The sequence below is a fragment of the Perna viridis genome, chromosome 2 (assembly GCF_037379345.1).
Source record: "Perna viridis isolate PV_CMFRI_1.1 ecotype Kerala chromosome 2, ASM3737934v1, whole genome shotgun sequence".
Lineage (NCBI taxonomy): Eukaryota > Metazoa > Mollusca > Bivalvia > Mytilida > Mytilidae > Perna > Perna viridis.
Genome location: NC_142446.1, coordinates 68,835,401 through 68,849,204, shown reverse-complemented (window position 1 = coordinate 68,849,204; position 13,804 = coordinate 68,835,401). Strand labels below are relative to the sequence as shown.

General features: G+C 32.3%; 1 protein-coding gene across 10 annotated transcripts in view; it reads right to left on the bottom strand.

Annotated features, from left to right (window-relative positions):
- The window catches only part of LOC148626674 (unconventional myosin-XVI-like), a 92,108-nt gene that overhangs the window by 11,713 nt on the left and 66,591 nt on the right, over positions 1 to 13,804 (bottom strand). For all 10 annotated transcript variants that reach the window (XM_088570843.1, XM_088570849.1, XM_088570846.1 and 7 more), the window contains exon 34: positions 3,316 to 3,378. In XM_088570843.1, coding sequence (XP_088426969.1) covers positions 3,316 to 3,378 — 63 coding nt within the window. The remainder of the gene's footprint in view (positions 1 to 3,315; positions 3,379 to 13,804) is intronic.

Sequence of the window (13,804 nt, the reverse complement as noted above, 5' to 3'; positions counted from 1 at the left end):
ATGTCTTTTTATCCTGTTCTAAACTAGGTTTTATTTACCTTCATTATTTGCTAAATGTTGTTGTATTTTGCCTTAAATTGCTTTTTTTTTTTGTTTGTTTTTTTTTTATGAGAAAAGATTGTTATATTTTTTTTTATTTACAGCAAACAAAAAATTAAAAATGTGAAATGAGTTCTAGAGTATTACAAGCTTATTATAGTACATGTATTATGGTACTGTAAACACAGACACTTTCACAGAATATCAACATCCATGTTTACCATGGTTACAGTATAATAAGCCAAAGACAGTTGTAATTGGTAGTCTTAACCCTGTTTCTTAGGTTTTAAATGCTGTTAACATATGGTTAAGTTAGCTTTTTGTTTCATCAAAGTAAACTGTTTCACATTCACTTAAATACATGTACCGCATGTGACAGAACATACAAATACATGTATTCACTGGCAACTTAAAATGAACAAGATTATGCAATCTCCTCTCTGCTGGAAGAAATTGCCTTCAATGCTTGATATAACCTATATAGTCTTTAACGCCTTTCACTAAATATACCAATCTACGGCACACCTTGCATGCTAACATTAATGCCAAAAGACAAGAACCAATTTAACCAAAGAAACGTAAAACAACTGTAGAAATCTCTCAACAACAATAAGTATGTAACCTCTATCAATGTAGCAGATCTAACTCTCCTTATATTTAGACAGAAGACATGACCTGGAAAGACTCCAAACAGTACCACTTTCTAGAATATTGTAGAATATTCCAGAACATTGTAGAATACTCCAGCAACCACGTTTGTTTTCTACATAAAACTATTTTCCAGTGATATAATATGATCAGTGAGGAATCAACATTCTTGTATAGGTCTGTGTTGCTATTACCCCACAGTATTCAATTGCCAAATTACTACTGTATATTCTGGAAGAGGAACATTAATGATTTATTAAGATGCTGTTATGAAGGGAGATGAGATGCTGTTATGAAGGGAGATGTTTTTGTATCTATTGCCTAATACTTAATAATAGGTTCAAAAAGTCTACAAGCTTCAATAACAGAAAATTCACATATTTTCTTGTGGTAATACCAACATGGTGAATATAACTGCAACTGACTTTCAAATAACATTCAACAGTTCAAACCAAGGTCAGCCTTAGCTACTTTAGTAGTCCTTCAAAAATGGTACAATGGTCTATCCTAGATTACACATCACCAAGGTTAAATGTGCTCAAAAGCAGACCTATGCAGAGAACAAAGTAGCACCTTCATCATGCTTTTGTTTAAATTAAGGTTGAACTATTCTCAATTTAATTTAAATAAAGAAAGGACAGGATATGCATTGGTGGATCCAGGGGTGTGTTTGGGAGGTTGGATCCCCCTTTCTTTGCAACACTTTGTTATATAAGATATGGTGATCAAATCAAGACAAGAAACTACTATAGCTGATAATCCATGACTATGGTACCAGTAAATATACAGGTTTTTCTATCAAGAACAACTCTTGTATTCTAAGTCAAGCTGCATAAAATTTGCATGAGAATCATCATGAAGCAAAGGCTTAAAAATACAAATAAGCATAAAATATTAAACTCTGATATTTACAGTGTAGTCTAATTAGATCTAATATCAATGCACAGTATATGTCTGTTATATTTCAAAAGAACCAAGAATTTCACCTGAATAAAAGTAGAACAGTGTAGCACAATGTCTTGTGATAAACCTGGGAGAAAGAGCACCCATCATTTTATTTCTGTGTTAAAAGTAAAGTAACTTTCAAGTGAAAATTGGATACAAATCAAAGAAAAGTCTTTTCATAATAACGAACAAAATATTAAATGGTTTGCAGAGTGCAGCTTGATGCAACCACATAGGTTGAACCCTGAACAATTGGGACTGAAATGTACACAACATTGATACAGCTCTGAATTCAGATTGTAATTAAATGTTTGACAAAGTAAGAGATACTGACAAACATGAAAACGGTCAAGTTAGTTAATAGAAAACCAAATATAGTTGTTTTGGCCCCTTTTGGCTACTCATTTCATCATAAACCCTAAATCAATCTCAGTCTGATACAAGTCAAATGACACCTTGTGGTATAATTACTAAGAGATTGGTGCACTTAAACTAAAGTTAAATGGCTATTCATTTAATAAACTGTTTGTTTTTGTCCTTTTTTAACCTAAACAGCACTCCAGCAGTGCTAGAGGTTGTCTGGCAAACTATTTTCTGGCTTGGTGTCATCCTAACTTCTAGCATCTGACATGCTGAAAGCCACCACATATGTGAATTAGCTAAACATGTGTTTTAAAATACTTCAAGTCTTTTATTTACATAAAAGAAGTTTAACCTACCAGAAATCATGTGATAAAAATCCTAATTTATTGTTAAATACCTAGAAAACATTTGTAATGAAGACAGCTATCAAAGTGACCAGCCATTTTGAATTAGGTCACTAATTTTATGGAATACAATATATTTTTGACAAAACAAACTTCAAGTTGGTGAAGGCAATTCGTTGAATAATTCAATATATTTGATTCGCAAATTTTAGAATTCATAATTTTATCAACCAGAATTACATATTCAAAAAGCTAAAAAACTAAATGTGAAGTTAATTTAAACTACTTTTACAGAGGATTTCCAGGATTGCTGCATTTTCTAATCAGGTAGGTCATTTGTTTTTCTTCAGTTTATTCACCTTGTCCTGTGTTACGGTAAAGAAACTGTATAAAATGTTTTAAATGGTGAATATTTTAATACAATTCTACCAATTTCAAAGAAGTAAGATGTTGGGTTATGGAGGAACGAAATTCTAACCTCTTACGTTGTAGCAATACCTAAACATTATGTGTCATAACCACAAGTATAAAATCCAATCTAACCTTAAAATTATAGAACACTGTGGTACAATTTCATATAGATTCATTTACATATATTTTTGGCCTCTGATTCTTTAAATATTTGGGTCATCACCCCTAAAATCAACACCAAACTTCCTTTTAGGATTTGGATCCTTGTTATGAAATTTTATCAAGATCCATGAACTAGGTATTGCAATGAAACCAAGTGTCTATGAACAACAGCATGGACAAGAACAAGGACAATTTGAATTACAGCGCCATATATTTGAATGACTGCGAAATATTACTTTTCTTCATAGAGCCATGAAATTCAACTACAAAGATTTTCTCAGTTGTATCCTATTAAGTTCTTGAATAATACAAGATGAGAATAGAGAAAATTGTCTGAGATGGAAAAAAAAAATTGTAAATAATCTATTTTTTTTAAATACACACATTATTTAGTTAGTCTTACCTATTGTGCTTAAGTCTATTTCAATATCAGCCATCTTTGATGAAAGACCTGGTGCACTAATTCCTGTAAAGAAACAAAAATAAACAAACTTAAAATATGATTGCTTCAAAACAAATCATGGCTGAAATTTCAAAACCAATTGTAAACTCATTAGTTTATGAAGTGCTTGTTAAGTAAATGGTGCAGCAACTCAAAATGCCAAAGATAAACCACTGGATAAGATAAGAAAGTTATTTTGCACTTGCATTGCAGCAACCATGCAGCTGAAACTACTGCATATGTTAAGTAATAGAGGTACTACAACAATTACAAAGGAATCAGACTAATATATGCTCAAGTGAACTATGATTTTAGGCCTAATTCTTAATAACATAAGACTTTCTTGGTATGTACATTGATAATGCACAGCTATGCTGTTATATTGCTGATGTCTCACCAATGGAAAACTATGAGACTTCCTATAACACACACTGTCAGTCTGCATTGAAAATTCAAACAATCACTCCAAACTCATGCTTACGTCTTTTTTTAAGAAATATGCCGCTTCTCATAGAACCATTTTAAGCTATTCATGTTTCAGAGCATCAACATATATAGGAGGGCTCTGATGCTCAGTTCCTTAAATGTAATTTTTTATCCCGACTCATTTTTACCATTGATATGTAAACAAAGCATTTGTTTAAACTAAGTAGAATATGTTTGAACCCCCAAACACATAAGTTAATTTGAATTTCATATGAAGCTTGATTATATGAATCTCCCTGTGAACTACTTTTGACTTAAAGAATTATAGATAATATCTATCATACCAATAGTTTCTATAGGTCACATTGTAGATATTTGTGGAGGAATTGTGTTAATACACTAGTAATAGTCCTGTATTATTAGCTTTACAATTCTCCATGACAGAATTGATATTGCTTCTGACATCAGTGTGACAACACTACCCACAGACAAGTACCTGTTATGTAGGTGTGAAACCAATATAATAGTGCTGTTAATTACTGGAAGTAAGAATAATTGAGAAATCAGTCATGCACATATCAACCTCCATCAACAAAGCCACTCTCTTACTGAAGACTCCTAAAGTCTACATGTACACAACCAAAAGTCACATATGATCATCATATGTTACTCAATTCATATGATAATAATACAATATACACATATGTTACTGGATTCATGTGACAATCATACAGTTATCATAATTCATGTGATAATAATTTGATAATCATATGTTACTTGATTCATGTGACAATCATACAGTAATCATATGTTACTCGATTCATGTGAAAATAATATGATAATCATATGTAAGCTAAAACATAAATCATTACATGCTCAATTCATATAATAATCATTTTTTCCACTTCATACAATTTGCATATCTGGCGATTTTGGAGTTTGTAGTCTCTAAACCAATCCATCCTCCTACTGAGAAGTTTGATATTAATCAATGACTGATGACTAATCTGATCAATTTTGTTATCATATACTTATAGAAAATAATGCTAAAATTTGACCCTATGATAATATGACAATAACATGAACAAATTTATATATTTTCCCTTAGATCCCCGAATTGCCTCAGCCATGTGATATGACGTTGTTATATCACACGCTTCGGGTTCATATCAAACGCTTCTACTTGATATCACACCCCTACTTCCATAATCGCGCTACATACTGTTCCGTTATTGATTCGAAATCTATTATCGCCCAGAATCAAAACATGGCAGACATCAGCGGAGACGAAACGCATGAAGACATACATTCATTTAAAAATGCCAATACCAACAGAAAAACATTGAGTGATATGAACATTTTGACAAAATGGACCAGAAGGAACAACAATTTACGTAATGTGGAGGACATACTCGCGGTGGAATTGGACAAAGTGCTGGCCCGATTTTTAATGAAAATCACCAAAGAAAACGGCGCAGCATATGTGCCTACCTCAATCAAGTCATTCCAAAGTAGTTTTTCTAGATTTATAATGGAAAAATGGAACAAAAACATTATCAATTTCACTTTAATTCACATCATTGACCAGATGATATAAACCATTGCTATGTTAACACAAAATAAATTTGTTAAACAGCATATTGTCTATAATTACAGAACTATTAATCAAGATGACAGAAATAAAAATAAATGGTTATGAAGTGAATGTGTGTGTAGTACATTTTGAAAAAAAAAAAAACTCTTCAGTTAAATTGATATCACATGCCTCCATCTGGTAAAGAGAGTCCAAAGGGATCTATATGAAACATCAATATTGAAGTTTTTGATAAAAAGATCATAACATGTCATTTTTCATATCACATCCATATCAGCCCACAGTCAATATCATCCCTCAAGCCCACAGCTCTCGGGCTAATATCATGAACTAGAGCTGATAATAGGTGTGATATGAAAAATGCCATGTTATAATCTTTAATTATGTAAAATGATGATCAGTTCATGTCAATTTCAAATTTTTCATTGGAGTAATACATAATAATGTGATTATAACTTAGCTTAATAATTCACATTTTTCAGTGAAGATAGGTTTGATGCATCAAAGAATGATCAGTAACTGATGGATGATTGGTAACTGATAGAAGCAATGGATTGGTCTAGAAGTGCCTGTTCAGCAATATCATTTAATGAACATCTCTGAAGGTAAATTAAATAAGTCATCAGCACTGGAGGTTATAAATCATTATTTATCCATATCTTATCACAGAAGGGTTCATCTTGAATTATGTTCAAGCAAAGCTACATAAGAACAGGAGATTTTGATTTGTTTTAGACAATTGCACAGTTTACAAAGGTTCCAAAATCAAAATAGAGAGTTTCCATCAGATTGGAAAGGACTTTGATTAAGAGAAATTAACAAATGCCACTGTGATTCCAATGAAAATTCTAACGGAGAAATCTATTTTTCATCAAGTATGATATATGGTATCTTGGGAAAATGTCCACAACTTGTTGGATCACCTGAGACACACAAAAAACAGCTTTCAAGTGCAATAATGTAATTTTCCGGTCTGTGAACATGTGTGCTTGACAAAGAGTTAGATACATTACAAGACTTAAGACCTGTCTATGTATGAAGTGATGTAGGCTTGATTCTACATGTTAATTAATCCTGGGAAGGAGGTTTTTCATTCCAACATTTATGAAAGTCGAATAAACAGCTGAGGAACATATGGTACTTTAAACTAACATTTTTCTTTCTTTTGTTACTTACTTAAACCAAACCAAACACTGATCGAATAATAAAAGGGAGACATATACAAACCCTGTAACTTAATTTGTTCCTTTACTCTAAGTGGAGAATAGGGATACAAACAAAGTCCACATCATTTATTTTAGTCCTGGCTGTTTAAGTTGTCTCTATTCGTTTACCAAACTTGATCAAATTCCTTAAAGGTGTTTTGACATATCATGCAAAAAAAGGTATGGGCTGATAGACAAAACAGTTATGTGGACAGACATACAGACAGATGGGTGGTAGTATATCATGTACCTTAAACTAATAAATAGCAATCAGACTTATTTCTAAATAATATTGGCCAAAAAAATTACCAAAACACCAACTCTATGTGTAATAAATAATTTAGTCTAGTCACTAAGCTGCATGGATACATTAGTTACAACTTCAGAGAACAAGGTATATCACTCACTGTGCAGTAAACACTGATACTTAGCACAGGACTTTCATTAATCTTTCAAGGACAAACAACATCATCCTCTAAACACATACCTGGATATCAACCAACAACAACATGTGGTATGTAGAATTACATCTTCAGAGAAAGTGCAATGTACTGTAATGAATGAAGACAAAACAAAAAAAACATATGCACATCTGCTCAGCAGTTGTAATTTAAAATGAGACGAGCTTAAGCAATCACTCCTCAATCAAAACCATTAACTCCTCAGGCAAATACGATTAACTCCTCATACTCCTCTGAGTATTCAGACTTTAAAATATAAAGCAATGATTTATGTGGTAAAAGTATACAGCATTAATAATCATGTAAGCAGCTGTAATATTATATGTCTTGGATGGTAAGGTTATCATATATACAAACCAATACATTTAATAGTAATGGATAAACAGATGATATGCCCGCCCCAACTTTTTTAAATGTCCTCTAAAGCACTTGATATACATTTGCCCCTAAAGTCCAATAACTGTGAAACACAAAAATATCTTAAGCAAACAAAGACCTTACTCCCATGAAGAAATACTTAAGTACTGGAATTTGTAAGAATCAAGCAGAATTGAAAAAGAATGAATCATACTCCAAAAAACAAATTGAATGTCAGTTCATCTTGTGTCAGAGGATGCAGAAAAGAGAGTTACAATAAAATGTCAAGGGAAAGTGAATAATCTCCCTTTGATGATAAAATTGCAATGCATTTTATAAAATTTACACCAAAAATACTGACACTTAAATAGAAATGAACGCCATTTCTGCATTTCAGATAAAATTTTGAAAAAGATTTCATGGAAATACTTGTCTGGTTTTTTTTTTTTGTTTGTTTTTTTTTTATATTATGCTCCAACCACTGCCTGATTCTTACAGAGAACAGCACAGAGAGACAGCAGCATAGGGTATACCATAATATCTCTCTAAAAAGATGAATACAGAAAGTCCTTTCCTCATGTCAAAGTTGGTGATGAAAGAAATGTTTCAAAAAGAGAACATTATAATCAGGGCATAACAAAAAATGTCTTGAAACACAAAAAATATAAAACTCCCAATATAAATATTCAGTTTCCTGCCATAAAATAAGCTAGAAGCTACTACAACTGGGTAACTACTTAGATAGTTGACAGTAATTGGGTAAAAAGATCTCCAAAACAGAAACTTTTCAGTATAGAGTAGATTTTATTTTTGATAGAACCTATCACAAATCCTACAAAATCAGTCAGTATACTGTAATGATGATGTTTCATATTTAAAACCTACAATGTCAACAGTTGGAAGCAACAAAAAAATAAATGAAACATTGAAGATATTTGGTTCATTTCTGATTCAGTAGGAGTATCTAACTAGAAGTATACTAGGCTGTTTTACTTAGACTTTTCACGTGAACTCTCAAGTTGTATAATAATAATACCCTAGCTTTCCTCATACACACCAACAAATGCAACCTAACCTTCCTACACAATGTCATCAAAATCCCTTGAGCAGTTTGAAAATGATTGCACTAAGAAATGTAAGGGGACTGGTGGACTGATATATGAAATTATTATATACCCTTTGTGTGATGTGGGATATATACTCAGATAATTTTATCAAAATGAAATCTTGACCATAGCTTAATAGGAAGAATTCTTCCAGCAACCTGACTATCTAGCAGTTTGTTGACTGCTACAGATAACCAATGGTCTCAGGATTAATTAGAAAAAATACATAGGACTGATCCACACATGCTGTCCACAAATCTACATTAAAGTATTAGAGTAAGCAACACAATGAAAATGTACCAGTAGATGTTCCATAAACTGATGGCTGAAAGGTCAACACATCCTAAGAACAAAAATGACTGAAACTTCAAGACATATTTCTGACAGTAGTGGGTGTTATACTAGAATCCTTGATTAATGAATGGGAGGGAAACTATTCTGTGGGATCATACAGATTGGTATTATATCATAAAGTGATAGAAACTGTCACTCAAGCAAAACTAGCGCACAGACAACATACTTATGCCTTCCCACATGTAAATCTTGAAGTAAAAACATCTTCTTATGATATAAGTTTAATCTGTATAAACCAGACATTTTTGAAGCCCTGCAATATTGGTTCTATAGGTTCAATTTATGTTGAGAAGACATGTATCAACCAAACACTTTTTGAAGGCTTTTAATATCGGCTCTATAGGCTCAATTTACTACATTTATGTTGAGAAGAATTATCCCCTACATATCATACTCAACCTATCTGTAAAGTTTCATCAAAAGCCATAGAATAATGAAGGAGGAGTAGGGCACAACATAAGGAAGGAAGTGGACACAAGGAATGTGTCAAAGAGAATACTAAGGAGGGAAGTGGACACAGGGAATGTGTCAAGGGAAATACTAAGGAAGGAAGTGGACACAGGGAATGTGTCAAAGAGAATACTAAGGAACCAGAAAGTGAAAGAAAATGCAGCCAACGACTGCCAAATGCTGGCTTCAATGAACAGTGAAAAACATTGGAAAAACCAGGGTCCACGTTTGATTAGCACAAAATACAATACTGGATCAGCAAAATGGACATTAAACAATAAGCCAAACACATAAAAAAAACCTGCCCTAAAATTGACAAAAGCCCTGGTTTGAAGAGTTTTATACAAAAAAAAGGGAACTGTTTTCTCTAGATAGGACACACATATACTAGAACAGTACATTGAAAGTTAATTGACTGTTACCTTATTTCTTAATAAAAAAATAAATTTTAATCTATCATTGTACCACCTACTAACAGTAATACCTAACTCTGATGTCAGAGTTATCTTATAAAGCTAAAAACAAGCAGATAAGGTTAAATATTTTTGATAAACTTTATTACTTTTCAAAAATTTTCAAAGTTAATGATGTAGTCATTCTTTAGATCTGACAGGTGTGTTTTTTTTTTGTTTTTTTTTTAAGAATAAAAAAAAAAAAAAATTTTTTTGAAATTGATATTCATCAGTTTAACCTGGCTTTCTTAAGAACTAATTTTAATAAGCAAAACAAGTTGAAGATGATCTCATTAAAAAGAAAATATCCTTCAAAGTTCATCAACAACATTCCAGTTATGTACATCAAATGGATCCTTTTAAGCATATCAACATCAAAAAGAAATTAACATGTAGAGCATTTGAAATTTATTAGATCTGACACTTGACAATAAAATGCTTAGCTGGGCACAGCTTGATATGACTGCAGAGGTTGTAATATTGATACAGCTTCGAATTTTGATTTGGATTAGACCTTAGATACATGGTAAGAAATTGATCAGAATCAAAGTAGTCCCTTTTCGACCCTTTATTCCTTCTTTCCAGTAACAACCTCCAAAATATATCCAATCCTTCCTTTTGGAGCATTGCATTTTGTGGTACATGTACAATATAAAAAAGATGCTCCAGAAATACAAAGAAATGCTTTGTGGCTCATAATTCTTCATCGGCTTAAGTCACAATCCCAAAAATCAATCACTGACTTCCTTCTGTGGTATGGCACCTTATACAGGTAGTACAATATTTTGCAGTCCTATGAAAATTCAAGTTTGACAAAGTACTACTGAAAGAATTTGGACCTGCTATAAAACTTAATGTGAATGCATGTTACCCAGTATGTAATCCAATTCTTTACCGAATTATACAGCCTAAACAAGACTTAGCCAGCAGTAGTGGACCTCAGCAGGACTTCAACAGTGTAAGGTCCTGTACTCTTTTGTACCTTATTGGAGGGTCAACCAGAAAGATGTGAAGGGTCCTCAATAAGAGTAAATATAAAGTATATCCAGGACCAATGTTAATGAATGCTCTATGGTTCTGCATCAAAAATTGAATGTCTGTGACCTTGAACCAGGGTTTATTTGAACCTGGATCTAAGATGGTGACACCTCCATTGGTTTCAGGGGTTGTGTTAAATTATGTTCCCAAAGACTGCAATTTCAAGAATTTTAATGCAAAATCTGGTATGCTGATCATTTTTTTTAAGATTTTGGTGCTTGAAAAGGAAAGTATGAAGTCTTTCAACAACTTCATGACTACAAACTACAAATCAGATAAAAATTGTTAATCAATGATAGAAAGGTGATTGTTACACTGTGATTCTGTAACTTAGACATGTAACCATTCCACCTATTATAGTTTTCGGTATAAATGTATATCTTTCGTTATACAATCGGATAGACTACCATATTTTCAGTGCATTTAGATAAGTGGCAAACCAGGTGCATTAGTTATCAGCCAACCACACCATGTCAACATACACAAAAGCAAAATTAAAGGGGAACCAAAATATCTTAATTACACTATCTACATGAACACAAATTAATTGATCATGTTTTCTTGATAAAATCTGATTAACTGCTATTTGATACCCTTTCTATATCTGTGGCTGTTTGGGAGGCTCATAGGGGTAAATGATGTAAAATAAATTCATCATTTGGAAAAGTGGTGAAGGCAAAAATGCAGGATCTGTCAGTTGAAGTGTTGTATAAATGACAAAAAAAGACTATATAGTAAACCACAAGAATCATTAATAATCATGTAGGAAGATAAGAGAGAAGAAAAAACTGAAGGAAGGTCAAATCAGACAAAAACTATTTTAGTATATTTCTGAAGATTTCAACCCAGGCAGAAAGCAATCAAATATGTATAAAGTTTAATGATGTACACTCTAATGAACACCAATTAATATTACCGACTCCTGCTTTCCAATTTATCCCAATGTAAACCCCAATGTACAGAAAATATCAAAATGAAGTAACAGCAACCCAAGTGACTATTTATATTACAATATAAAGTGTTTATCCTCAAGAGCATCCCCCAGATGTAAATATTGTACTAACTTTACCCACATTTATTGCCTGACCAACCAGAATGAATTAAATACTTCCGTCAGAATCAGGCAAAATGTGTATAAGGTGTGGCACAGGAAGGAAAAAAACACAAGAGATTTTATTGCATTAACCAAATATTTATCCCTGATAACCTCCAGAAAAAACCATCAAAGTGTTTGTAAAATTTGCTTTTTAAAGATATTGATAGGTCAAATTTAGTTGAATTGCAATATAGAAAGATGATGGGAAAATTTTCCTGCACTTTTCATTATATAAGCAGTAAAAAATATCTACGTCACAGATGCTTCAGGATAAATTTTAATAGCTGTTCAGTTTTGTGTTCTGTTTTCTAGATGTACTGAATATATTAGCGGCAAAAAAGACCAAATTGATAAATATGATGTGCCACCCATTGCCTGATTTTCACATAGAATGGCACTTAAGTTTTCACAGGCAATTTTCAAAATCAAAACAATTAGTTTAGTGACTTCTGTTGTATTTTCCATCAAAAGCTACAGATCATTTTTCACAAATATTCATGGAGAGCAAAGTGGTATGACCAATATGTGTAAAAGCCAAATGCTAAGATATGGTTATAACATTAGTATTGAAAAGGAATCCCTAACAGCAGTTTTACATCTTGACATATGGCAATAAGATCACCAGCCATGGCATCTATTCAACTGTTAGGTCTATTTCTGTAATATGATTTGCAACTATTATATTTTATAATGATTCCAGTCAGACTGAAAACATCAATTAAAATCTGACCAAATTCCACAGCAGTGTTACACAATCAGAACATCCAACCCATTGCTCTATAGGGAAATGACCCTTGACAAGACAAGGAGGATAAATCACAAAGAGTAATGCCCCTTGACAAGATAAAAAGAGAAATCACAAAGGGAAATGCCCTTGCAAGATTAAGAAGAGAAATCACTTAGAGTAATTTCCCTTGACAAGATAAAGAAATCATGAAGAGTAATGCCCTTCAACAAGATATCTAAAAGAAGAGAAATCACAAAAAGTATAGCCCCTTGGCATGATACTTGACCCATTCTAGAAGGTATTATAACCCTTTGCAAAGATTTAAGGAAAATAATCTTTAAAGAGTTATGGCCCTTGACAAAAGAAGAGAAATAAAAAGGGTAATGCCCTACAGCAAGATACAATAAAGATCCTTGATCCATTGTTCAGCGTTATTTCCCTTACTAAGATAAATAAGAACTAGATCATCAATCAAACACATTAAAATTGAACTGCAATAATTCATCCTCTTAAGTTATTTTGATCAAAACTAAAATTAAGCCAGATAGATGAAGGTTAGTGTTTTGCAATAATCAAAATACTTCTCTTCATTAGTTCATTGGCAGAGTGCCTCTCCTACAACAATCATACAACAAAATAGAACTGTTTTCCAAATCTATGAACAGAATAATATTTGTAGGGTGTGGCTCAGGTAACTTTCTTGCTTTACACAATTTTCATGGTTTTCTAAAAGACAAAACTTTCTTTTTAATTAACAAATATTATTAAAGACTTATTTGCTTTATCAAAAGAAATGTACTAGTTCCATTGCTTACCTGCTCAACTTTTTGACAAAATATTTATCTGAGATGAACTATCACTAGTAGTACAAAGATTAGTTAATCCACCTGGAAAATTAATGATCCTAATTTCCATGGAAACATAGGTAAAAATTATTTTATACCAAAGTGATGGAATATGATCAGTAATTGATTTCTTCCGATCAATTGACATAAAACATCAAATTGCAACATACAGAACTAAGTAATTGAGAATAAAGAAGTTATGTAAACCTTTAAAATAAATAATACCAGTACTGTAAGTGTTTGTATGAACCAGGCAAAATGGGAAAAATCAGAAACATGCATGTCAAAACCCCACCGATCCGACAATATAATATCACTCTAGGATATACTTTGTCTGAA